Here is a 25,344-nt window from a genome sequence, read left to right on the forward strand (position 1 = left end):
TATGCTTGCAATGAGAAGACACTTTATAAAGAATTAGCAATGTGTCAACAAAGAAAAAGAAGTTTAAAATGAACTGCAATAGATTTGTAGCTTTCATAAACATGGGAAACCAATTGAAAAACCATCAATTATGCTGGGGGAACACTGCGGGAGGACAGGATGGGTGGTCATTTTCTGCCTAAGTCAGAAATAGTAAGACGTGATGGATTGATCGGCTTAAGTGGAGATACTTCACCATTCAGACATCATTAAGAGCAGGAGCTTCAGTCAGTTACACATGGTGGTCATTATATAGCTATCTGCTCTCCGTTGAGACTTGAAATTACAACGTCTGGCAGTTGGAATTCAACCAGTACCTACTTCCTTTGCGGCTCTGAGATGTCATGTGACTGATCAGCAAAGGTAGCCAATGCTGGGAGATATGAAAAAGTGTCATAGTGCGTCATAGCACACTTTTGCCTAATCCACTTTCTTTAACCCACAGAAAACTCTCTCTACCATGAAAGGGCCACTTGGTTGTGCTTGTCCAAAAGGCCAAATGTTCTCACTTCACTCTTGCTATGACAACTATTATTTGTCTGTTTAACCTTTATCAAAGCTCCTCTCTGTAATAAGAGGAATTTTAAGTAAAATTCCAGAGTTAAAGAAGAAATATAGGCAAAACTTTTTTTTTCCCATTTTGGATAGCATAAGATTGAATTTTTCCCATCTTTGTCCCATTGGGGATATTTCCCTTCACTTCCTGTCCCATAACCAAACAAGAAGTGAGAGGAAATTTCTGCAAATTAAGGGAATCTCTTGGGGACCTACAGGTTAGCAGATCTACGGGTCACCAGAACTAGTCTCCCCATTGGAATATTTGCCCTCTATTACTTTTCTGGAGAGAATCTAGGGTGAATCTAAAATATGGGATCTACTTTTTCTTTCACTATTAATATTAAACAGGACTAATAGAATGGGTGAACGGGGACACAGACAACAATAAAAACTGACAGGTGTTCTAATCCCTCTCACCTCTATCCAAAACAAATGTTAAAACTTTTTTAAGTTTTACCTTTAGTTATACTTTCATTTCACTTTAAACAGTTTATTGGGCCAGGATGACCCAAAGGAACTATATTGCAGAACAATGCGACTGCTGTAGGTAATTTACAAGACTAGCATTAGCTACATAAAACTGTTCTGTGTACCGGCAGCAGTACAGGCAACCTCCTGTCTACTGCTGGAATGAAGAGAGTCGGGCTAAGTGCTTCTCTGCTATTCAGGACAAAACTACTATTCCTATCAATGAATACAAAGCTTCCTCTGATTGGATAGGGGGGGGGGGGAGGTAGACAGATGACACCACGATTTCCACCTTGACCAATCAGTGGAAGCCTTGTATTCATTGATAAAAACTCAGATAAACTTTCATTGAACTAAACCCATCCATTTAACTGTTTCACCAAAACCAAATACATTTCCAGCATGTGCCGGGAATGTAACGGTTGTACTCTCAACCAATCCATCAAATGTCTGGAATCATAACTGATCACATATGCAGCATCATGGCAGTTCAATCAAAACAGATCAAAAAGAAGCCAAGATGGCAGCTTCCTTGGCTGAAAATGAAGGAGGGTTTTAGTTCCACTTTAATTTCATCAGCAGATGGAAAGTCGCCTGTACTGCTGCTGAAGCATTGTGCTTCTTACTGTATGTAGTTAATGCTACTACATTCTATGATATACAACTGCCTCATTACTCTGTAACAAAATAATTTGTTTGGGCCAGCTTTCCCTAATTGAACTAATTTAAGGTGAATTTCAACCTGCAGTTCTACTTAAAGCATGGTTCCACCCTAAAGTGGAACTTCCGCTCATCGGAACCCTCCCCCCCTCCGGTGTCACAGTTGGCACCTTTCAGGGGGAAGGGGGTGCAGATACCTGCCTTAGACAGGTATTTGCCCCCACTTCTGGGCATAGACTTCCGTGGGAGTCTATGCCGTTTCCTGTCCCGCCGCGCTGTCTGCTGGGACACACACGGGTCCCAGAGACAGCGCGGACCATTCCTAGTGTGCTGTGCGACTCGCGCAAGCGCAGTAGGGAACCGGGAAGTAAAGCCACAATGCTTCACTTCCTGATTCCCTCACCTAGAATGGTGGTGGCAGCAGCCGAGACCCGAGCGATCGATCGGTCTCGGCTGCCGACATCGCTGGACCCCAGGACAGGTGAGTGTCTATTTATTAAAAGTCAGCAGCTGTAGTATTTATAGCTGCTGGCTTTTAATATTTTTTTTGTAGGTAGAATCCCTCTTTTAGATAAAGATTCAATCATAGCAGGGTGGAAGTGAGAAAATATAACCTGTCTTTAACACGAATCACTGCAAATGAGGCAGGAAAGGAGGACAGATAATGTACAGGCAATCAGAGATTATTTTAATGACATAATCATTTTCTCAGGCATACTTAACAAAGAATTATGATAAGTGTATTTATACATGGATCAAAACTGATCACTCAAATAGCATAACCACTTGCCCACTGGGCACTTTCACTCCCTTCTTGACCAGGACAATTTTCAGATTTCAGCGCTGGCTTTTTTATTTTTTGCTAAACTAACAAATAAAGAATTACATTTTTGAAAAAAAAAACCTTTTAATAGTTTTTGTATAAAATTTTGCAAACAGGTAATTTTTCTCCTTCACTCATGTGCGCTGATGAGGCAGCCCTGATGGACACTGATAAGGCGGCATTGATGGGTACTGATAGGCTGTACTGAGTGGTGGCACTGGTGAGCACTGATAGGGGACACTGATGGGCACTGGAAGGCCGCACTGACAGGTGACATTGATGAGGAGACACTGGTGGGCACTGATTGGCAGCAGTGATGGGCACTGATTGGCAACAGTGGTGGGCACTGATTGGCAGCAGTGGTGGGCACAGATTGGCAGAAGCCAATTATCAGCTCTTTACTCCTCTCCTCCACATGCTGACAAGCGTGAGAAGGAGCGGTGAAGAGAGCCGGTAACCGCCTTATGTTGACATCGTGATCAGCTGCTGATTGGCTCTGTACCTCAATCTATGTTCGGCAGTGTCCGGAGGACAGTGCAAACACAGAGCGGGCATGATATCATATAACAGCCTCCCAGAACGAAATGACCGCGCTGTAGCTGTCATTCAGCAATAGCGTGATTGGCAAGTAGTTAAAGTGATATTAAAGTCTTGTTTTTTAAAAATAACAAACATGCTATACTTACCATGCTCTGTGTAGTGGTTTTGCACAGAGCAATCCTGATCCTCCTCTTCTCCAGTCCCTCTTCGATGCTCCTGGCCCCTTCCTCCTGTTGAGTGCCCCCAGAGCAAGCAGCCTGATATGGGGGCACCTGAGCTGAGCCACATCTCCCTTCAGACACAGAGGCGTGGCCCAGCTCCCCCCCCCCCCCTTTCTCTCCACTGACTGACTTTTAATGGTAGCAGTGGGAGCCAATGGCCCCACGCTGCTGTTGTAGCAATGAGGTGGGGAGTCCACTGTCCACTCATGTAACATCGCTGGATCTAGATGGGTTTCAGGTAAGCATTAGGGGGGCTGAGGGGGGGCAACTGAACACAGAATGCTTATTATCGAATAAGAATGCATTAAAGCGGGAGTCCGCCGTTTTTTTTTTTTTAAAAGCCAGCAGCTACAAATACTGCAGCTGCTGACTTTTAAAATAATGACACTCACCCGCCCAGCGCGCCCGCGATGTCGGCACTCGAAGCCGATCTCTCGATCGTCTCTCGGGTGCTTCCGCCGCCATCTTGGGTATGGGAATCAGGAAGTGGAGCCTTGCGGCTTCATTTCCCGGTTCCCTACTGCGCATGCGCGAGTCGCGCTGCGCAATAAGGATGGTCCCCGCTGTCTCTGGGATCTGTGTGTTTCCCAGCAGACAGCGGGGGACCTTTGGAAAGGGGCGTAGATTCTGCGGAAAGGGGCGTACCTTCTGCAGATATCTATGCCGGAAGTGGGTGCAGATACCTGTACTGTACAGGTATCTGCACCCCCTTCCCCCCTGAAAGGTGCCAATTGTGGCGCCGGAGGGGGGGAGGGTTCCAATGAGCGGAAGCTCCACTTTAGGGTGGACCTCCGCTTTAAGATAAAAAAAACCTTCTGCCTTTACAACAGCTTTAAATCCAAATGTGTTATTGGTATGTTATAAAATCAGTCACACATGAAAATCTGGGTTTGGGGACTATGATTGGTCTTGTTGTGGCTGTAAATTGACTGGCTTATCCTTGATCAACACACACACATCATCTACCTGACTTGTTTTTGTACTCAATGTCAAAGGCAGTTATAATGCTGTTTCCATCAAATCTTTGCGTCCATCGCAGATTCATACTGCGAGCTTTCACTTCTCGGACTTCCAGTTCAGGTGGGTCTGGTGGCTCTGTCAAGATGAAAACACGGAATATTAGTAAGCACTCCACCTAAACAGCATAGAAGTAGCTCATTGTCACTCTTTGTCTGTACCTTGAACAGTGAGTTGGATGAGACCCCTATCTTCTCCATAAGAATTGATAGCATGGCAGGAAAAGAAAACCGAGTCTCCACGCTCAGCTGGCTTGAGCTAGGCAAAACAAAGAAAGAGTTACAAGAAAATTAATCTCTGTGCGGCATTTCCAGAATTTGCAGTTGCTCTTGCTCTTCCCTACACTATGACTCTCACCGTCAGGGTTGAGATAACCTCATCTCCGCTGTCTTTTGTGGCAATCACGTAGCGCAGATTCCTGTCTGGATCTATTACTGTGTCTCCCTTTTCCCAGCGAATAATGATGGGACGCTCTCCCCGTGCTGTACAGTTCAGGCCTTTGGTTTGACCTTTGATTGCAATGGTAGTGTTGGGGTGAGAGGTGATAGTTGCAGGAACTGGAGAGTAAAAAAAAAAAAAAAAAAAACATTTAAACCAAAAAACAAGAACAAAATGAGCATGCAGAATGAAAAACAGAAACAGACTGATTTTTGAATATTTCATATTCTGTACACCTCCCAAAAATATGAACAATACACTGCAGACCCCACAGTGTTCTGCATACAATCCAACCTAATTCAACACATGCTGTTGACAATAGAGACTCTGCCTCATCTGAATTTCTATGCATACTGTGCAGAACAGCAAAAACATTAACTACTCTGCACATCCGATGTGCATAGGCTTGTATATGTATGCATTCTGGGCTCTCTCCACCTGGGGGCACTGCCCCCCCTCCCTTCCATAATATTACAGGCTCCGGTCGCACTGCAGAAGCAGACGGAGGCCGCAGGCAGCTTTCGCTGCGCTTGTAAAGCCGTCTCAAGCAAAGTGGCAGAGAGACACGCTCCACATCATTTCAATTTGTAGTACAGCTGAAAAAAGAGAGGGTGAAGGATTGAAAGAGAAGGGTGGGTGAAGAGAGGAGGGGAAGCAAAAAAGAAAATGAAGGGAAGGATGGAGAGAGGAGAGGCAAAAAAGGAAGACAACGCAAACACAGACTAGAACAAGGAATCAAGCATATTGCGTAAAATTCGGTGTTAGGAAATAAAGTACAGTTCAGGCGCACACTAGGTTCTTTTTAAAGAAGACACTTAAACCCTTCAGAAAAACGAACATCAATTTCATGAATAGTAAGAGTCTAATCCATGAGAACTGTTTTCTTAGTGACTTTATCATCAATGTATAAACTTCCTACCAAGTATTTCAGTTTCAAAATGGATTATAAACTCAGCAATGGATAATGTTCATCTATATTTGGTTCTGCATGATTAATGTAAAACTAGCATATGGTCACATGACCCGCAGCAGCTCCAAACTGTGGGTGCCAATGTCAGCAGAGTCTTCTTTCCATTTGACTGAAGTCTGCTGACATCAGCACCCCAGGGTAATGCTGCCGCAGTGCTAGGTCACTCGAATCAGAAATTGAGTGCCTAGTGATATCTTTATTTCAGCTAACAGGTACACTTATGTACATGACTACATGCCCAGAACCACCCTGTTTATGCCTCTCTGAAGTGGACCTACAATGAGCATGCATGCAAAAGCAATCTTGCAATACACCTTTTACACACAGCCACTTTTTAGACTGGACTCCATTTTTGCTCATAATTTTCCACTTTTACACTAATATTTATAGCTAAAGTGCTAAAGTTTTTACTTTTCTTGCATACACGTCCACACCAACTCTACTCTTTCAGCCAATCCAAGTACAATGTGCCCCTACTATTACCCAACCTCTTCTTTTTCCCTGCATGGAAACGCATCTTCTTTCATAGGGTAGACATGCACACCTCTTTTAGGAAGGCTACTTCAGTCTCATGTTTCTATTGTTGCCCCAACTTGCTAAAATGCTGGTCCCAGTAAAAGGAGTAACTGTTACACCTATTATCAGGATTCCAGTGCTCAGATGCCAAGCATCTGATGAAACAACAATCCTCTGAGGCTATGGAAGATACATGCAGATGAATACATTTGTTGTGGCAAACCACGTACTACCTTACAAACTCTACTATAGAAGCTAACAATATACTGTAGTCCAAAAATTCACCACCTAAAATATGAGGAACTAAAAGCCCTAACATTCCCCATTAATGCTGCACCATATTTCCCTCCTTCTAATTTTGGTGGTGGGCTTTTTTAATGTTTCTGGTATAAGTGAACTTAGACAGTACAGTGACACAGACAATAAGAAACTTATCGAATACTAAAAATGATAGAAAACAAACTGGAAGGGTTACTTGTTATATTTTTAATAGCATAAATTGGATTTTTACCTCTAGACAGTAAAAAGAATAAATGCACATACTTGACATATATTGAGATACAGTAGGGGTTTCTTCCAAAATAAAGGGGCACATTAAAGAGGAAGTAAACTCTCCCACTCTGATGCTTCTTTTTATTTAGTCCATTATAATAAGTAATTTTCAAACTATAGCCACTGTAATCCAGCCAAAATTGCATATTACTCACTGTTTAACCACTTGGGATCCGCGCTAATGCCGTCATTCGGCAATAGATTGCCGGGACTACGTCTATTGACGTCGTCCCGGTTACGAGCGGCCTGCGCGCCCCCTGAGGGGCGCGCGCGGCGCGCTCTGTGATCGGCGAGTCCGTGAGACTCGCCTGATCACCGATCCGTGTAAGGGGTCGATCCCGACCCCTTATCACGTGATCAGCTGTCAGCCAATGACAGCTGATCATGTGATAAAACGGAGCCGGTAATCGGCTAGTATTCCTCCTCGCGCTGACAGCGCGAGGAGAAAAAAAAAAAGCCGATCGCCGGCGGCCGTGTTCGGGACATCAGTCCCGATCACGGCCAGCAATTCAAGCGGACACCTGCCCCCTGCCAGTGCCCACCTGCCACCCGCAGTGCCATCCTGAAATAAAGTAAGTGCCCCCCTGTCAGTGCCACCCAGCAGTGCCCATAGTGCCCACAGTGCCACCCAGCAGTGCCCACAGTGCCACCCACAGTGCCACCCACAGTGCCACCCACAGTGCCACCCACAGTGCCACCCAAAATCTGCCTCAAAGGTGCTGCACCCCAGTGCCGCCCATCAGTGCCCAGCAGTGCCGCCCATCAGTGCCCAGCAATGCCGCCCATCAGTGCCCAGCAGTGCCACCTATCAGAGCCACCTATCAGTGCCACCTATCAGTGCCCATCAGTCCCATCTATCTGTGGTACCTATCAGTGCCCATCCGTGCCACCCATCCGTGCCACTTATCCGTGCCACCCATCCGTGCCATCTTATCTGTGCCCATCTTTGCCCATCAGTGCCGCCTTATCTGTGCCCATCGGTGCCGCCTTATCTGTGCCTATTAGTGCCGCCTTAACTATGCCTATCAGTGCCCACCAGTGCAGCCTATCAGTGCCCACCAATGCAGCCCATCAGTGCCCACCAATGCAGCCCATCAGTGCCCACCAATGCAGCCTATCAGTGCCGCCTAATCAGCGCACTTCAATGAAGGAGAAAAATGACCCGTTTGCAAAATTTTATAACAAACTATTAAAACATGATTTTATTTTTTTGCATCTTTTTTTGTTTGTTTAGCAAAAAATAAAACTCCGAGCTGTAACTAAATACCACCAAAAGAAAGCTCTATTTGTGGGAAAAAAATGATAAAAATTTAATTTGGGTACAGTGTTGTATGCCCGCGCAATTGTCATTCAAAGTGCATCAGCGCTGAAAGCTGAAAATTGGTCTGGGACTGAGGGGGGTTTAAGTGCCCAGTAAGCAAGTGGTTAAAGAAACTTTAAAAACCTTGTTTCCAGGGGTTAGGCAGCACCAACTTAAGTATTGTTTTCTGAGTCCACAGTGGAGTGTATTTCCGCCCTTACATTTAGTACTTCCTGTACTGTTAACCAAGCCTCCTTCTCAATCCAATGTTTCTATGGCAACCCTGCTTCCCTGTTCATAGCTGACTTGTTTTATTTTTTAGTATTTACTTGTGCTGATTACCTAGTGTTTGCCTGTGTGAGTCCTATCAGCTTCAGCTGATAAGTCTGCAGTAATGCTGTCCCATGCCCTGCTTTACACTGCATGTGATGTCACATGGTCACAAGGTGTGTAGGAGGAAGCTCTGAGTGATTATGCAGTCTCCTGGGATATCAGTGGTGTGTAGGAAGTCCTGATAACAGATAGATAAGCACATAGAGAGTGTGCTGTAAATCAGGAGAGATCTGGGCATGCTCAGTGACGTCATTCTAAAGAACAAAAAGGATTACAACAATACTAAGCAAGTAAGGAGATATCGACAAGCAGTGCTCATTAGTGTTTTTTATGCTGATTTACATGGGACAAAGTTGTGGGGGAGGGTATACAACCACTTTAATACAAAAGGTATCTAAGAAACCTGGGAATGACTGTTTTGATCTACGGTATGAAAGCTTATGCAAAGCAAGCACAGCCTGGATACCCCAACACATAACCAACAAAGCCTTCTGACTAAAATTACATTATGTTAGTGATAAATTTAATTTATATGTAACACAGTGGAATGGTAAAGCTCGTAAAGTTCATTTTTTAATTTTAATTTCCCCTTAGGACATTACACAAAGATTCAAATATTTTCAAGTTTCACAGAAATTTGAAAAATTAGAATAATTTCACTGATTTTATTACCAGAGAGCTTAGAATGCTTTGAAGTCAATATATGGTAAAAGGACCGCATATCTAGTGAGGGAGATCAACTTCAGCGAAGGCAAAATACAGTAAGTCCCCTAAGTACCAACATTCAACCTGTAAACTTTCAAAGATGAGAACAAGAGTTTGCATGTCCAAGCCTGTGGGTACACAGACGCAGTTTTCTTTTTGTTCACCCCAGCAGGTTAAAAGTACTGATGGGTGCTGATAGGTGGCACTGATGGGCACCAATAGGTGGCACAGAGAGGTGGCACTGATAGGCAGCACTGATAGGTGGCACTGGTGGGCACTATGTGGCACAGAGAGGTGGCACTGATAGGTGGCACTGGTGGGCACACTGATCAGGAGGCACTGATGATAAGGCACTGATGGGCACTAATTGGCAGCACTGATGGGCACTGATTAGCAGTACTGATAGGGCACTGATAAATGGCACTGGGGGGCACAGATTTGCAGCACTGGGGGTCACTGATTAGCAGTGCTGGTTGGCACTTAAGGGACTGATGTCCCTCTAACAGAAGCTGTTTTATTCTTTTATTCACGCTGACAGTGTGAAGAAAAAAAAAAAACAGTAACCAGCTTCTGTTTACTTCCATGATCAGCTGTCATTGGCTGACGGCTGATTAGGTGGTAAAGGGCCTACTGTGATTGGCCCTTTACTATGCTCTGTGATCAACCAAGTCCGAAGGGCATATGGGCTACACGAGAATGGGAGGACACACAAGGACGCACTTTCCAGCATTTGAGGTCTGCTCTGTAGCCATCTCTCAGGTATAGCGTGGATGTCAAGTGGTTAAAGCTAGCTATCAGCTCCCATGCCCTTCATGCCCTATCATCTCCTATGCCCCCCATCCCCTATCAGCTCCCATTCCTTCACAATCATCAGCTCCTACTCCTTCCCCTGAAGGAACTATACACCGCAACTAGGAATGAAACTATATTTGAGAAATGCTATATTGTAATTAGGGATGAGCCGAACACCCCCCGGTTCGGTTCGCACCAGAACTTGCGAACGACCCCCGCGTTCGGTACGAACGTTAGAACCCCATTGAAGTCTATGGGACTCGAACGTTCGAATTGGAAAGTGCTAATTTTAACGGCTAATATGCAAGATAGTGTGCTAAAAAGGGTTTGGCGACCTGCCTCCTGCCTCAGGGGACATGGGTCACTGCAAAAAAAAGTTTTAAAAACTACCGTTTTGGCGGGAGCAGTGATTTTAATGACGATTAAAGTGAAAAAAAAAAAGTGAAATATTCCTTTAAATATGGTGCCTGGGGGGTGTCTATAGTATGCCTGTGAAGTGCCACGTGTTTCCCGTGTTTAGAACAGTCCCTGCACAAAATGACATTAAACGGAAATAACACCATTTAAAACTGCTTGCGGTTTTAATGTTATATCTGGTTCCTGCAATATGGTTGAAAATCATTCAGAAAAATGGCATGGGTAGCCCTCCCTGCCCATTACCAGCCTATTTGGGTCTTGTACACATATTAAGGGGAACCCCGTACCCATATTAAAAAAAGGAAATGCGTGTGGCCCCCAGGCCCTATATACTCAGAACAGCAGTATACAGGCGGTGCAAACAAGACAGGGACTGTGTAGGTTTGTTGTGTTAAGTTGAATCTGTTTGTCATTTTCAACCGGTACATTTTTAAAGTGTAGCTCCAGTCAAAAAAAATATCTTTAAGCTTTTTGGAAAACATAGGGAAGGGTTATCACCCCTGTATAATTTTGTTTTGTCGTCCATCTTTTTTCATCTCACTTGCTGCTGTCTCCTTGCGTTTGCAAGTAGGAGATGTTTGTAAGTTGGATGTTTGAAAGTAGGGGCCTGCCCTATATTATAGCGGTATGTACTGGATACAGAGCACGCAGACTAGCTCTATTATTAACCACTTGTTAGCCCAATGTTTGCATAAAGTGAAAGATGAAGTTATGCTGAGTAAATAGATATCAAACATGTCACTCTTCAAAATTGCACATGCCCGTGGAATGGCGCCAAACGTCGCTACTTAAAAAATCCCCATAGGCGACGCTTTAAATATTTTTTTACTGGTTACATGTTTTGAGTTGCAGAGGAGGTCTAGGACTAGAATTATTGCTCTCGCTCTAACATTCTCGGCGATACCTCACATGTGTGGCACATGCGAGCACATGGGGACATGGGCGCTTTAATTTTTATTTTATTTTTTTATTGTTCATTTTACTTTATTTTAGTTTGACATTTTTTTTCCCAAAAATATATTTTTGATCACTTTTATTCCTATTACAAGAAATGTAAACATCCCTTGTAATAGGAATATGGGATGACAGGTCCTCTTTACAGTGAAATCTGGGGGGTCAATATGACCCCACATCTCACCTCTAGGCTGGGAAGCCTGAAATAAAAAATAAAAAAAAAGATTCTGGCTTTGATCGTACTGGCGAGTTGGTAGAAGCACCAGAGGGCGGTGAGGGGTGGGGGGAGTCTATGGCTGGGTACTTCAGGGTATCACTGAGTATGGCTGGGTATCTCTGAGTATGGCTGGGTATGGCAATTTATGGCAGGGTATTACAGAGTATTGGCGGGGTATTGGCGGGGTACTACAGAGTAATAGCAGGGTACTGCAGAGTATTGGGGGTACTGCAGAGTAATGGCGGGTACTGCAGAGTATTGGGGGGTACTGCAGAGTAATGGCGGGGTACTGCAGAGTAATGGCAGGGTACTGCAGAGTATTGGGGGGTACTGCAGAGTAATGGGGGGTACTGCAGAGTATTGGGGGGTACTGCAGAGTAATGGGGGTTACTGCAGAGTAATGGGGGGTACTGCAGAGTAATGGCGGGGTACTGCAGAGTAATGGCAGGGTACTGCAGAGTATTGGGGGGTACTGCAGAGTAATGGGGGTTACTGCAGAGTAATGGGGGGTACTGAAGAGTAATGGCAGGGTACTGCAGAGTAATGGCAGGGTACTGCACTGCAGAGTAATGGCGGGGTACTGCAGAGTAATGGCGGGGTACTGCAGAGTAATGGCAGGGTACTGCACTGCAGAGTAATGGCGGGGTACTGCACTGCAGAGTAATGGCGGGGTACTGCACTGCAGAGTAATGGCGGGGTACTGCACTGCAGAGTAATGGCGGGGTACTGCAGAGTAATGGCGGGGTACTGCAGAGTAATGGCAGGGTACTGCACTGCAGAGTAATGGCGGGGTACTGCAGAGTAATGGCGGGGTACTGCACTGCAGAGTAATGGCGGGGTACTGTAGAGTAATGGCGGGGTACTGCAGAGTAATGGCAGGGTACTGCACTGCAGAGTAATGGCGGGGTACTGCACTGCAGAGTAATGGCGGGGTACTGCAGAGTAATGGCGGGGTACTGCAGAGTAATGGCAGGGTACTGCAGAGTATGCACTGGTATTGCAGAGTATTGGCAGGGAATTGAGGGGTTAAATTCGGTGAGGAGCGATGTGGGCACTGCAGATGCAGCCCACATCGCTGCTGACACCGATCTCTTTCCCCTCCGCTGTACCGATCGGTACAGAAAGGGGAGGGAGGAACAGGCGTCATAACATGACGCCGGTTTGTTTCCAAGTGATCACTCCGTCATTTGACGGAGCAATCACGTGGTAAACGGCCGCTATGAGCGGCCGTTTACCGTGATGCGCCGGGTCCTATGGACCCGGCGGTCACGGATGCTCTCGAGTGCGCACACCTCGGGACACGCGAGAGCAGAATTCTGGGAGGCCGTTAATTAACGGCCTCTCTGAGTTAAACAACCGCCCTGAAGCCGTTAATCGGCAATGGGCAGTTGTTAAGTGGTTAAAGCTAGATCACTAGCTATATAGGTGAGGTGAATATAGTGGTGTATACTGCAGTCAGGGCACAGACAACAACCACTACACAGCAGCAAGATAGGAAATCAGCCAAAAACGATTGGTGTGTACTGTGTTGAAGGTACACAGAACACCCACTGCTTCAGATGCAAAGTAACACACTACAGGAGGCCGCCTTAAAGGCGGCCTTATATAGTGTGGGGCGTGCACTACACAGTCTGAGCTATGATTGGCCACAGGCAGGATGCCTGTGGCCAATCATGGCTCTCCTCACTGCCGGCGCTGCGATTGGCCAAGCATGCGGGGTCACAGTGCATGCTTGGCCAATCATCGGACAGCAATGCACTGCGCCAACGCAGTGCATTGTGGTCCGCGCGCGCGTCACTCGAATTTTGACGCGAACGGCCAAAACGTTCGGAATTCGCCGAACGCACGAACGGCCAATGTTCGAGTCGAACGTACGTTCGACTCGAACACGAAGCTCATCCCTAATTGTAATGTGAAAAATTAAGCTAAATGTAGACATGATTCAATCACTTTCATAGTCTAGTCAAAAATACTCATTTTAAATATTTGCATATATGTTTATTTTATGAATTTACAATTGCATGCCTGATATTTTTACCAATATATAAATAATTCATTTTTTTCCTTCAAATTAACCCTTGGTTGTTTTAGTGCCACGTGGTTTGTGTAAAATGCTGTTTATCAATGTTTATTTATATATTATTGCCTGTAGGTAGGAAAAGATTGATAATCTAAGAAATATTTTATAACATTGCTGGAAAATAGCCAATGGCCAGTGTCTATTTTTAGATGTTACAAAATATATTAAAAGCGCATATATTTTAAAATGTTTTTCACATTTATTAGTTTCTACTTTTATATCCCATAACATTTAGATGGCAGCTTAAAGTAACCCTGTTACTATCCAAAATTTACTACAGCCAGGCCATACCCATGAAAAGAACAGTGTATATCAGGCTTTCTCAACCTTTTCAACACAGAGGAACCCTTAATTCAACTTTTTGGTCTCAGGGAACCCCTGAAAAAAAAAATGACAATATCTACAACTCATAAGAAATTAGTGTGATGGTCAGTGGGGAGAATGCTGCTTACACTTGTGGTCACTGGGAAGAGTTACCCCCCTTACATATGGCTGAAAAGATCAATGGTGTCAGTGGGAACTTATCAAAGAGACAGAAATTGCTCATTGCTCAAGGAACCCCTAGCAACCTCTGAAGGAACCCTGGTTGAGAAACCCTGGTGTATATAGTCATCTTTCCTACTGTCAAAAGCTGTTCCAAACCTGAGCAATCTTCATGTAAAGTCTGCAGGGAAAATGACACTTCAGGGAGTGTCAGTCTTATGGGTCCCTGGCAGCTCACACTGGTTTCTCCTGCTATACATTAAAAGATATACCTGGTAGAAATGGCATTGAAGTCAGCAGAAGGGACCCGTGAGTTCTGCAGGCGACCAAGAACATTGAAATGTCATTTTCTCTGCAGGCTTTAGCAGAACATTTCTAAAGATTGGAACAGTGTTGTCAATGGCACAAGCAGCAGGAGATATGAGATTCTGCTCCTTTTACAGATATGCTTTGGCAAAAGTGGTAACTTTTGCAGAGTGACAAGGTCACTCTAAAGTAAAACTGTGCTTTGCCCTCACAGGGTAATGCAATAGATTTGCTTTCATGTCCCATTCCCCAGCTACATGTCCTTACCTTTGCTTCACTCTCCGCCACTTTATTCAGCTGCTGGGAACAAAGAAAATATTGGGCCTGGTATGGAGGAGGAGTATGTGTCTCACTCCATATAACCATGCTTGATAACCATTATTGCCATGATGATTGGCTTAGGGCTGTCAGGTGAAGGCAGAAGAGTTCTAATTTCCGTGTAAGTTCACAAATCAAGGTTTACAAAGTTCATTCCCGGCAGCTTAGCAGAAAGGTGTGAGAGCCAAGGAAATTTATTTTCTACTGCAGAGGGATGCATTAAAGTAAAGCTTCAGGCAAATTTTTTTTATATATTTTGAATAGAGTAAGGGAGGGTTATAACCCCTGTCTTATTGTTTTGCCATCAGTGTCCCATTGAGATGTCCCTTTATTTCCAGTCCAATGGCCAAAACAAGACGTGAGAGGAAATCTCTCCAAATGGCGGGAATACCCTGTTGTCACTAGGGTCTCCAGAACTAGTGTCCCCATTGGAAGTTTTCTCCTCTTTTCCTGTTCTGGTAACAACCCAAAATGTAATTTTCTAATGAGAGAACAGACAGCAATATAAACCTGACAGGTGTACTAATCCCTCTTCACTCTATATAAAACTCTTATGCTGGCCATACACTATACGAAAAAAACGGTCATTTGGCCAGTTTGTTCGTTTTTCGGACAGTTGATGGGCACAAAATTGGCAAACGTTGGGACGTTTTTGAGCCGAAAAAACGAAGGACAAATTTGGAAATTTTCTGCTGAATGTACGATAAATTGAAAGGTTAATGTGTTTCCTATCCAGTTTTCACTAGGTATATGTAAAATAACAAAACAAAAAATTGATTCATTTATGTCCACTGAATGATTTATCGGTCATTACGTGATGGTAATATTGTTTGCTCTCATGGCCGAATGTTCGTTTTTTCAAAAATGGGTTTGGCCGATTTTCCGTATAGTGTATGGCCAGCATTACTATTATACTTTAAAATGAAACGTTTGCCTTTACATTTATAACACAGCAGAGGTTTACTTTAACATGCTAACTTGGATTTCCCTCCAAATACAAATTACCATCAAAAATCTGGTTCAGTTTGCAAGTTCACAAGACCATTTTACTCACTATATAGCAATCTTAAGAAACCATGTAAAAGTAGGTGGGGTGTGCTTGGTCATTATGTCCTCCAAGTTCCCCTCTTCATTGGGTGCCAAGCAAGGGTCACATGAGAGGCCTATCCCAGGGTGAGTTCTTCTCCTTAGTTTTTAAACAGGAAAAGGAGGGGTATACTGACCACGACAGTACTGTTAGTGACACATCACAGGGCATATCATTGTGGCGAAAGACTTAATACAAATAAATCACCAGGACCAGATGGCTTACACTCGAGAGTCCTCAGAGAACTCAGTCAGGTTATAGCCAGACCATTGTTCCTAATCTTTGTGGACAGCATACTAACACAAATTGTACCAGCTGATTGGAGAGAAGCCAATGTGGTACCAATATTAAAAGAAGGGCGGAGACAAATCCCTGGAACCTACACGCCAGTCAGCCTAACATCAATAGCTGGTAAATTATTGGAGGGGATGATAAAGAACTATATCCAAAAATGTACTGTAGAAAAAAATATCATTAGTAGTAATCAACATGGGTTTATGAAAGGTCATTCTCGCCAGACCAATCAGCTAACAAGTTTGCCTAATAGTAGCACCACCCCTGGTTTTCTGTCTCCTAAAGTAATTTTGCATACCACTATCTGCAAACTGCATGGTTTCTGGTACTTCTAACAAAAAAATTGTTCTAATATACAATTAATACATTAAAATACATCCCAAATGATTATTCTGTTTATCAAATAAAAAGAACAGCTAAGGCCAAAATACAGAGACCTTACTTATTGTTCTTACTTTTCACAGTGAGGAACATAGACTTGCTGATATCAGTGCCCACTCCATTGCTGGCCTGGCAGAGATAGTATCCAATGTCCTCTTCCAGGACATGACGTATTAGTAGTGAACTGTTAGGTAAAATCTGGATTCGACCTGTGAGAGGCACAGGGTGGTACTGCTGAGGATTTCCACTACCTAGGGAGAGAGAAACGAGCAGACGCTTGATTAGAATAAAAAGAGATGGGCACATCCACAATAGTAGAGCATAAATTTAATGATTCGTGACAAAGCAAGAGCTGCAATCCACAAAGTACTAGAGCACATAACAAATTAATACTGCAGTTCTTTCTCAGATAGAAAGTATATGAGACAACGCATGTCATCACTGATACACAGAACAGCAAAACAGTTTGTATTCAGAAGCATGGCTCTGTTATAGCTCATAAATAATTTTAGGATGGGCACATACCTTTAGCATGTTTCCATACCACCTTTGGCGGTGGATAGCCATCAACTGAACAATTCAGGACTCCAGCTTTGCCATAAATTCCATCTTGATTGTTAGGCTGAACAACGAATCTGGGGGGCACTGTGACAGAAAGGAAAAGATCGGCATCCATTTTACTGCAGATCTCAATAACAGGATATTTATAATGCATTTCATTACAGCTGCACATTTAAACTGCAGAACATTTTTCTTTGAAATTGTCTTGAAAGCACAGCACTGATTTCCCTCACAGGATCTTATACCACTGCATTATTTACTATAAAAACATTATAGACAGCTGCAGACATTTCTAGATTTGCATATTACGGAACCGCAAACACATTAGGTTTTGCAGAGCCTTGCTCAATGAGCAACTTTCCAAAGATGATGCAGAGAACTGCAGCTCCCTTCTTTATTTACAGAAGTAGATCTCAAGTGCCAGTACTCCTCTCACGGTTTTAGTTTCAAACTGAGTCTGATTTGCAAGATGAACCCGGCACAGCCCTTTTCTCTTCTGGTCAAAAGAAAACCCCCTTTTCCTAGATCATGAATGACCCTGCCTCCCCTTTCCAAACTTTCTGCCCAATACACCAGTGTCAGGAAAGATGCAAGCAGTCGAGTACTGCGCCGAGTGCTGCGCCTTACTTCCATCCAGCACATCTCCCTCAAGACTTTGTGGACTGAGCATTGCACCTTATTGTCCCTACACTCTGTCAAAAGCTTTCCTGGTATGCACCTCATTTTGTACTAGATCTGTCCTGTACTGTTTATTTTGAGCAACACAGACCACTGAATATTTATCTGTATGTGTTTCTACTCATTATATATTCATGATTACATCAACATGCAGCATTGAATCACAAACTCATTACGTATTCATGCTTACATCAACAGACAGCATTAAAAACTCGTTAAATCCACAGTGCCCATTAACCTGTTATAAGCTGCCTCTTAAAATGCTAGCTTCCAAGCAAAGGGGGCATTTTAACCATTTAATGCCAGTATGCTGTTTCAGTTTATCTCCTTGTACAAGTTGCTTTTTTTGTCTTTATGAAATGAAAAATACTTTTTTATACAGAAAATGACAATACTTGACTTTTTTTATGACCATTCATCACAAAATGAAAATATTTTTTAAGCCATGAACACTTTTATGGTAGTACTATTGAAAAAATACCTAGGAAAGCAACAGGAATACACCACAAAAGGACACGTCTATATAGGGATAAAGGGATTCCAAAATATAACTAAACCTTGACTGATGAAAGGGTGGTTGGGTGGAAAAAGCCATAGTTCTGTGAAATTAATAAGTCTCTAATGGAAATCTATACTGGTATTGTATAGGTTTTCCTTATTTACTTGTGTCTAAGTTTAAAAACAATGGGAATTATTTTTACAAGATGTTAGCCGGTCAGTGGGAAATTGTTTCCAATTAGCCAAAAGAGCTTTTGTAAGGTCTTGTACAGAATTTGGGCAAGAAGACCTGGCTTGCAACTGGCATTCCAGTTCATCCCAAAGGTTTTCAGTAAGGTTGGGGTCAGGGCTCTGTGTAGGCCACTCAAGTTTCTTCACACCAAACTCATCATACCATGTTGTTACAGAACTAGCTTAGTGAAAAGGGGTACAATCATGCTGGAAAAAAGGCCTACCCCAAACTGTTGCCACAAGATAAGAAGCACATAACTGTCTAAAATATCTTTGTATGCTTTAGCATTTATGATTCCCTTTGCTGGAAACACCTGAATTCAATCATTTAGAGGGGTGTTCACATACTATTGGCCATATAGGCACTATAAGTGTGACGGTCCACAAACTTATGACTACATTAGCATATATTTGGTGGCTCACACTCACTAGTTATTATTCACCATTTTCCCTGTTATTAATTTATGTAAAATGAAATCTGTTAATGGGCAACATCTACAAACATGATTCATTAAATCAGCAGAGGAAAATGTAAATTAACCCTACCTATGTGCCTCTATTTTGTTGATAGCCACAGTTTGGCTCCTTTTAAGCTATGCAAAGTATCTATGATGTATTTGGGGTGTCCACAAAACAATGAAAAGTGTAACTAGTAAGGGGGATTATATCCATAACAAAATACAGTTAAGTAACGAGCATATGTAGCAGAACTTCAAAAGATATCAAAGCACACAATGTGGATATTGACAGAACTCAGACCAGCTATATGTAAGCACTAGCCTTAGTGCGAAACGCGTCAGTGGTTAGCATCTTTCGCTGTGATGTGATTTGCTGTGTCCTAAATATTATTTGAATAAAGCATCGTTTTAGTATTGGAGTGCGGCCGTCCAGAGTTCTGTCATTATCCACATTATCTGCATGCTGTGGCTCGCATCCGGATCCCTTCACCTGGAGCAATTATCTCTGAGTTCCCAGGAATTGCCTTTGAGCGGTGGTGTATATCTCTCTTGTGATATCAAACCACACTTATGAGTACAAACTTGTAATATCGGTTTGAACATCAGGGGTTGACAAATGAAGCTCAACAGACAAATAGATGAATCTTATTACCAGCCAACATCACACATATAAGACTCATTACATACAAATGTAAATAAGTTATCCACTCTGGTGGCCTCATCTTACCTCGTACAATTAGCTGTCTCTCCCGGCTTACTGTGGCTGCATCATTACTTGCTATACAAGTGTAGTTTCCGTTGTGCTTGAGAGACACGCTGGAGATCTGCAGGGAGCTCATGAATTCCTTGGTCTCAATGGTGATGCCAGATCCAGAGACAATAACTTGCCCGTCCTTGCGCCAAGTGATGCGAATTGGCATATCTCCAGATGACACCACACATGGGATATACAGTAGCTGTCCAATGGAGGCAGGGGGAAACTCAAATGGCTGAATAAGTGGGGGAACTGGAATATAAAAATAAAGAAGCTAACATCAAAAACTGTTGGTCTTTAGACAGATATATATACATATATCTTTTTGTGTTGGTACGTGGCTATTACAACAAGCAGGTAAATATGTGACATAATTCCACTACTATTAAGCCCATAGGAGGGTGAAACACGTCAGAGAGCATGGCCTATGGGGGGGGGGGGGGGACTAGCTGAGGCTGATCTTCCATATCTAATATCACTAGGCTAATATGTGTGTGACTCTGTTCTCTCTTGTTGGATGCCTGCTTTGTTGAATTTGGTGGACTCAGTTTGGAGCAGTGGCACCATACTCAGAGCTTGAAGTCACCAGGTAGTGCAATCACAATGATTTGGAGTGGTGCTTTACTTATGGTGTTACATATCTGGTAATATTGGCTATTTTTTTTTTTTACTAGTCCAATATATACTGTAGAATAGCAATGAGTGATATGTACGAAATAAATAGGCTCTACTGTTTTAAATAGAAGGCACTATATACTTTTGCCATCATGGATCTTGTTTGTTTAATGTGGACCTTGCACTACAAGGTCCACTTCATAACTTTGCACCTATGCCAAAAAGCTGCAGTACATAAAATAAAACAGTAGGATATAAAATCAATATACTTACCTTACCCCCAGTTGATGGCCACACACAATGTTAGAGGAGGGCCAGGACCTTGACCCTCTGGGTGGTAGGTGCTGGTGTGATAATCAGGGAAAAAAGCCCTACAAAAAAAGGGCATCTCTGTAGAGCAGCCTTTCTCAACCTTTTCAATACAGAGGAACCCTTGAAAAAGTTCTCCAGTCTCGGGGAACCCCTGCTAAAAATGAGAAATCTACAACTCATGATACATTAGTGTGATGGTCAGTGGGAAGAATAGTCCTTACACTTGTGGTAATTGGAAAGAATTACCTCCTTACAGATAGCTAAAAAGATCAATGGTGTCAGTGGGAACTTATCCAAGAGGCAGAAATGGTCCAATTTGAAATCTACAGCTCATGATACATTAGTGTGATGGTTAGTGGGAAGAATGGTCCTTACACTTGTGGTCATTGGGAAGAATTACCTCCTTACAGGTAGCTAAAAAGATCAATGGTGTGAGTGGGAACTTATCTGAGAGGCAGAAATTGCCCAATGCTGAAGGAACCCCTAACAACCTCTGGAGGAACCCCAGGGTTCCACGGAACGCTGGTTGAGAATCACTGCTATAGAGGTTTCTCTAGACTCTAATGTAGTCTGCAACTTGGATGAAGGCTTGTGGAGAATATCACTGTCTCCATATGTTTGATGTTCACATACACATTGTTGAGGGTGTTTCAAGACTTTGTTGGTAGGTGTTGATGCAATAATCAGGTATGGGAAAGAAAGCCGCACAAAAGGGGATATCTGCCTTGAGTTTTTGGGGACTTTCATACCCATAGCTCATTGAAAGCATATGACCAATTATATCAGAAAATTCACAGGTCACTTAAAAGGAGGGTTAGATGTCTACACTTGTCTGAAATTACATGATTGCTGAGATCACATTAAGAAGTAGATGGGGACTGTTTTCCTTGGTCAGATTGAAATATGAATGTAAGGTGATTTGTTTCTTAAGTAATCATATAAATAAACGTGGTGAGTCGTGTGGTCTTTAAGTTTGTTCCTGTAATATTAGTACAGTACATGCACACCACTGAGCATAAGCACGAGAGAAGCTGTGCAGACATACACACAGGGAGCTGTGCACAATCTCAGTCTACCTCTCACACACAGTTCTATTCATTAGGAAAGATCTCTCCCCGGGTGCTTCTGAATAATTGATGCACTGGAGCAGCTTTTAAGTCTTCAGCAGATCTGGGAGACCACTACGGATGTATTATTTTTTAAAAGCCAACAAACACAGCGAGCAGGGGATCTGAGTAAAGGGCAGGGCCTTAATGCGCTGTGTTTACACAGTGGGTCCCTGTGCTGGGCCTTGTCAGAGAAACAGATCAGGGATAAGGAGGAGGCAGCATAGGAGGGCACACCATGGAAGATGAAATAAGTGCACTGTGGGACCATATGTAGCCATATGATTTGTGTGAAGCAGCATAAATCTATATAGAATTTCAGAAATGATTAAATTATATTACACTAGTGAAGTGCAGCGCTGTATTCATCTGTCCCTAATAAGCTAAAGAGCAGAAAACTCATTGTACTAAACCAATGACCCTGATTTTAATATATCTGCAAAGCATACTGTAAGCTATTATGTTTGCTTTTTTTACTCTAAGCAAGTATATTAGTTTTATGCACATTTTCCTAATGAATGTATTTTATTAAAAAAGTATATTTCATCATGTATAAGCTAGTTGTGGTTGTACTGGTGCCTTGGTAATTAAACAGCTAAGTGCTGCATGTGATTTTTTGTATTCATACTACCATTTTTTATTTTTATGGACAAGCGTTTGAAGATACCCCAGTGCATTGACCCGAAAAACGGAGTGAAACGCTTGAAAGCTTGTGCAAGAAAGTGACTGATACTGCATTTGTTATGCAAAGCACCCCAACGCAACTGTATACTGTAAACAGAGCACATATAAAAAAAATGCAGCATCTATGCATCGGCCCTGCGTTGACCAACAGAGGTCCTCACGGCTCAATGGACATGGTGGGAATGAGTGCTAATAAAAAAAGCATACAGTACTCCACTGTTTTTTTAAGGAAGAAAAATAAATAAAAAGAAAGGTAGAAAATGAAGGGAAATGACTAATTACTTTCCTGTTATGCCGCGTACACACGATCGGAATTCTCGTCGGAAAAAGCTCTGATGGTTTCCCCGACGGAATTCAGCTCAAGCTATCTTGCCTACACACGGTCACATCAAATTCCGATCATTTATAACGCGGTGACGCACAACACGTATGACGTGACTAGAAAAAGGAAGTTCACTAGCCAGTAGCCAATAGCTTCTGTCTCGTAGTTGAATCTGAGCATGCGTGATTTTTGGCGTGTCAGAATTGCATACACACAATCGGAATTACTGATAGAACGTTTTTCCGTCGGGAAAATTGAGAACATGCTATCAATTTTTGGCTAGCGGAAAATCGGACAGCTAAATTCCGATGGAGCATACACACGGTCGCATTTTCAATGAAAAGCTCTCATTGGTCTTTTTCTGGCTGGAATTCCGATCGTGTGTACGCGGCATTAGACTCCAGGACCTGTAGGTGTTCAAGAGATAATAAACAGGGAAATATATTTAACCTTTTGTTCACCATGTAATGCATATATGCAACAGCAGGAAGGTGGGCCTTTCGATCATGTGACCACTGTGACAGCCAATTACAGTGATTATGTTATTGGAAAGTCCATCCTGGCTGTTAAGACCCAGTTAGAGGATAGCAAGGAGGGTGTGGGAAGGGGTTAAAGAGTACCTGTCATGATAAATTAAATGCCACTGCTGACTTGCTGTGGGTCTGCCATCCTTACACATGATCACTGGATGTTAGTGACTCACTGATCAGTGAAGAAAAGATAAAGAATAAAAGCCTTGAAACATGTATGTTCTAAAATATGACACCAATGAAAAGCTCCATTATTTTATCCTGGCATATTCCATAAGTCTAGTTTTATTAAAGAAAACTTGTAATAAGAAAACGGTAGACTGTCATTGCCAACTTCTCTCAATCTCAGCCCAACTTTATTGACTCCCTGGTCTTCGTACACTGCAAAGATGATGGCCAACAAACCTGAAAGCTCTGTGAAAAAGTGCTTTGTAATATTAGGTTGTGCTATGGACCAGTGGTTCTAGATGCATCATGCATAAATTATTGCCCATATTTTTTGAATGACTTGTAACTACCTTCTCTTTTAAAGTGGTTGGAAACCCTGTTACACCACTTTGACCTACAGGTAAGCCTATAATAAGGCCTACCTGTAGATACTGTGACTATCTCCTAAACTGCACAGTTTAGGAGATATTCACTGTATCCACATGTGCCGACGTCATCAGCACATGTGCACTGAAGAAACGGTCTGTTCGTGCAATTTCTTCAGGAGCTGCGGCTCCTGCGCGGGATTGACGTCATCGCGGCTCCACCAATTACAGCACCGGAGCCTGCAAACCCAGAAAGAACTCTGGAAGACATGTCGCTGGTCACAGCTTCCATCTAAGGTAAGTATTTCATAATAAGCTAGTATGCGATGATTACTAGCTCATTATGCCTTTGTCTTGCAAGGGTTTCTTTTTTTTTTTTTTGCGTTTACAACCACTTTAAAGTAGCTCTACTTTACTTCATAGTGTCGCAGTAAAGGGATTCCTGGTACATTTAGCCCACCTCAATTTAGCCTGCCTGGTTAAATATTCCCATAGGATACCATAAGAAAACTTTAGGATTTCTAGATGTTCAATAAATAATGGGTGAAGGAGCCTCTTTAACCAACCTCTGTAGTTACAGGGATTGTGGAGCAGCTCATCTTGAAATTTAACTGAATCACTGATATCTGTTGAGTTGTTGTCTCAACAGTTTATCTGACCATGCTTCCACCACCCAGTAGTGACTAGACAGTTTTTCACTCTTCTAATCTCTAATATAATCACAGATCCTGAGACCAGGATGAACTGAGCTTTTGAGCGATAATGACTTCATTGCTTTTTCTGTGAACTGTGCTCCACTGTATCTGCAGCTACAGAGATGAGTGCTAGTAAGCATTTAGTATACTCCCTTTTTCTGTGCTTTTAACTGCCATTTATTAAGTTGGTAGCAGGGTCTCTTTAAAGTTCATTTACTGTTTGTTAGGAAGCAGTTAATACTTGATTGTTTATAGTCTGCCCACAGTTGCACTTACTCTTCAGAGATCATAAAGCAAATAAATGTGTAAATTCTCAAATACTATTTGAAAAAGACAGTAAATGTACAGAATAATATGGAAAAAAAGAAGTATGCAATGCGTTCTAGATACAAGTATTTGTTATATATTTTATATATTGGTTTAAATTCTCTCTAAATTAACCAGTAAAAGTATCCCTGCCCCTCTGACCTTTCACTGTGATGTGGACACTCTGGCTGATAGAAAGTTGGGGCTGTATTAGGACACTGCAGAGATATTCTCCTTCGTCCATGCCTTTCTGGACATCGCTCAGCATTAGGGTTCCATTCTCAAACACAACCTGTCTATGGTTATCAGGTAGCAGCAAAGAATCTTTGTACCAGCTGATGAAGTAGTAAGGGTACCCAATTACTCGGCAGTGAATGAAGCTGTCTCTTCCAGCCACTGCTGTTAGATTCTTCATGGGCCGAATACTAGGAGGTCCTAAAGTGGGTACAAACAATGTACATTAGGTGGACACAAATCAGTAATGCATATCATAACTAGGGGCAAAAAGAAGGGGAAGAAAAATGCATCCCACCACCAGTAAGAGACAATAACAACCCAACATCATTCCAAAGGACAGGTGTCTAGGGACAGG

At 42.8% G+C, this 25,344-nt stretch overlaps 1 protein-coding gene across 3 annotated transcripts in view; it reads right to left on the reverse strand.

Annotated features, from left to right (window-relative positions):
• Positions 1–25,344, reverse strand: part of DSCAML1 (DS cell adhesion molecule like 1) — a 459,281-nt gene that overhangs the window by 56,133 nt on the left and 377,804 nt on the right. For 2 of the 3 annotated variants that reach the window (XM_077456859.1, XM_077456858.1), the window contains exons 8-14: positions 24,915–25,187; positions 19,623–19,901; positions 16,995–17,114; positions 16,544–16,720; positions 4,684–4,883; positions 4,488–4,584; positions 4,276–4,404 (exon numbers count right to left, since the gene is read on the reverse strand). In XM_077456859.1, coding sequence (XP_077312985.1) covers positions 4,276–4,404; positions 4,488–4,584; positions 4,684–4,883; positions 16,544–16,720; positions 16,995–17,114; positions 19,623–19,901; positions 24,915–25,187 — 1,275 coding nt within the window. Of the gene's footprint in view, positions 1–4,275; positions 4,405–4,487; positions 4,585–4,683; positions 4,884–16,543; positions 16,721–16,994; positions 17,115–19,622; positions 19,902–24,914; positions 25,188–25,344 lie in introns of those variants that run through there. The other variant, XM_077456862.1, reaches the window with a different exon arrangement.

The sequence above is a fragment of the Lithobates pipiens genome, unplaced genomic scaffold (genome assembly GCF_037356315.1).
Source record: "Lithobates pipiens isolate NorthernLeopardFrog02 unplaced genomic scaffold, aLitPip1_a1.2 Scaffold_27, whole genome shotgun sequence".
NCBI lineage: Eukaryota > Metazoa > Chordata > Amphibia > Anura > Ranidae > Lithobates > Lithobates pipiens.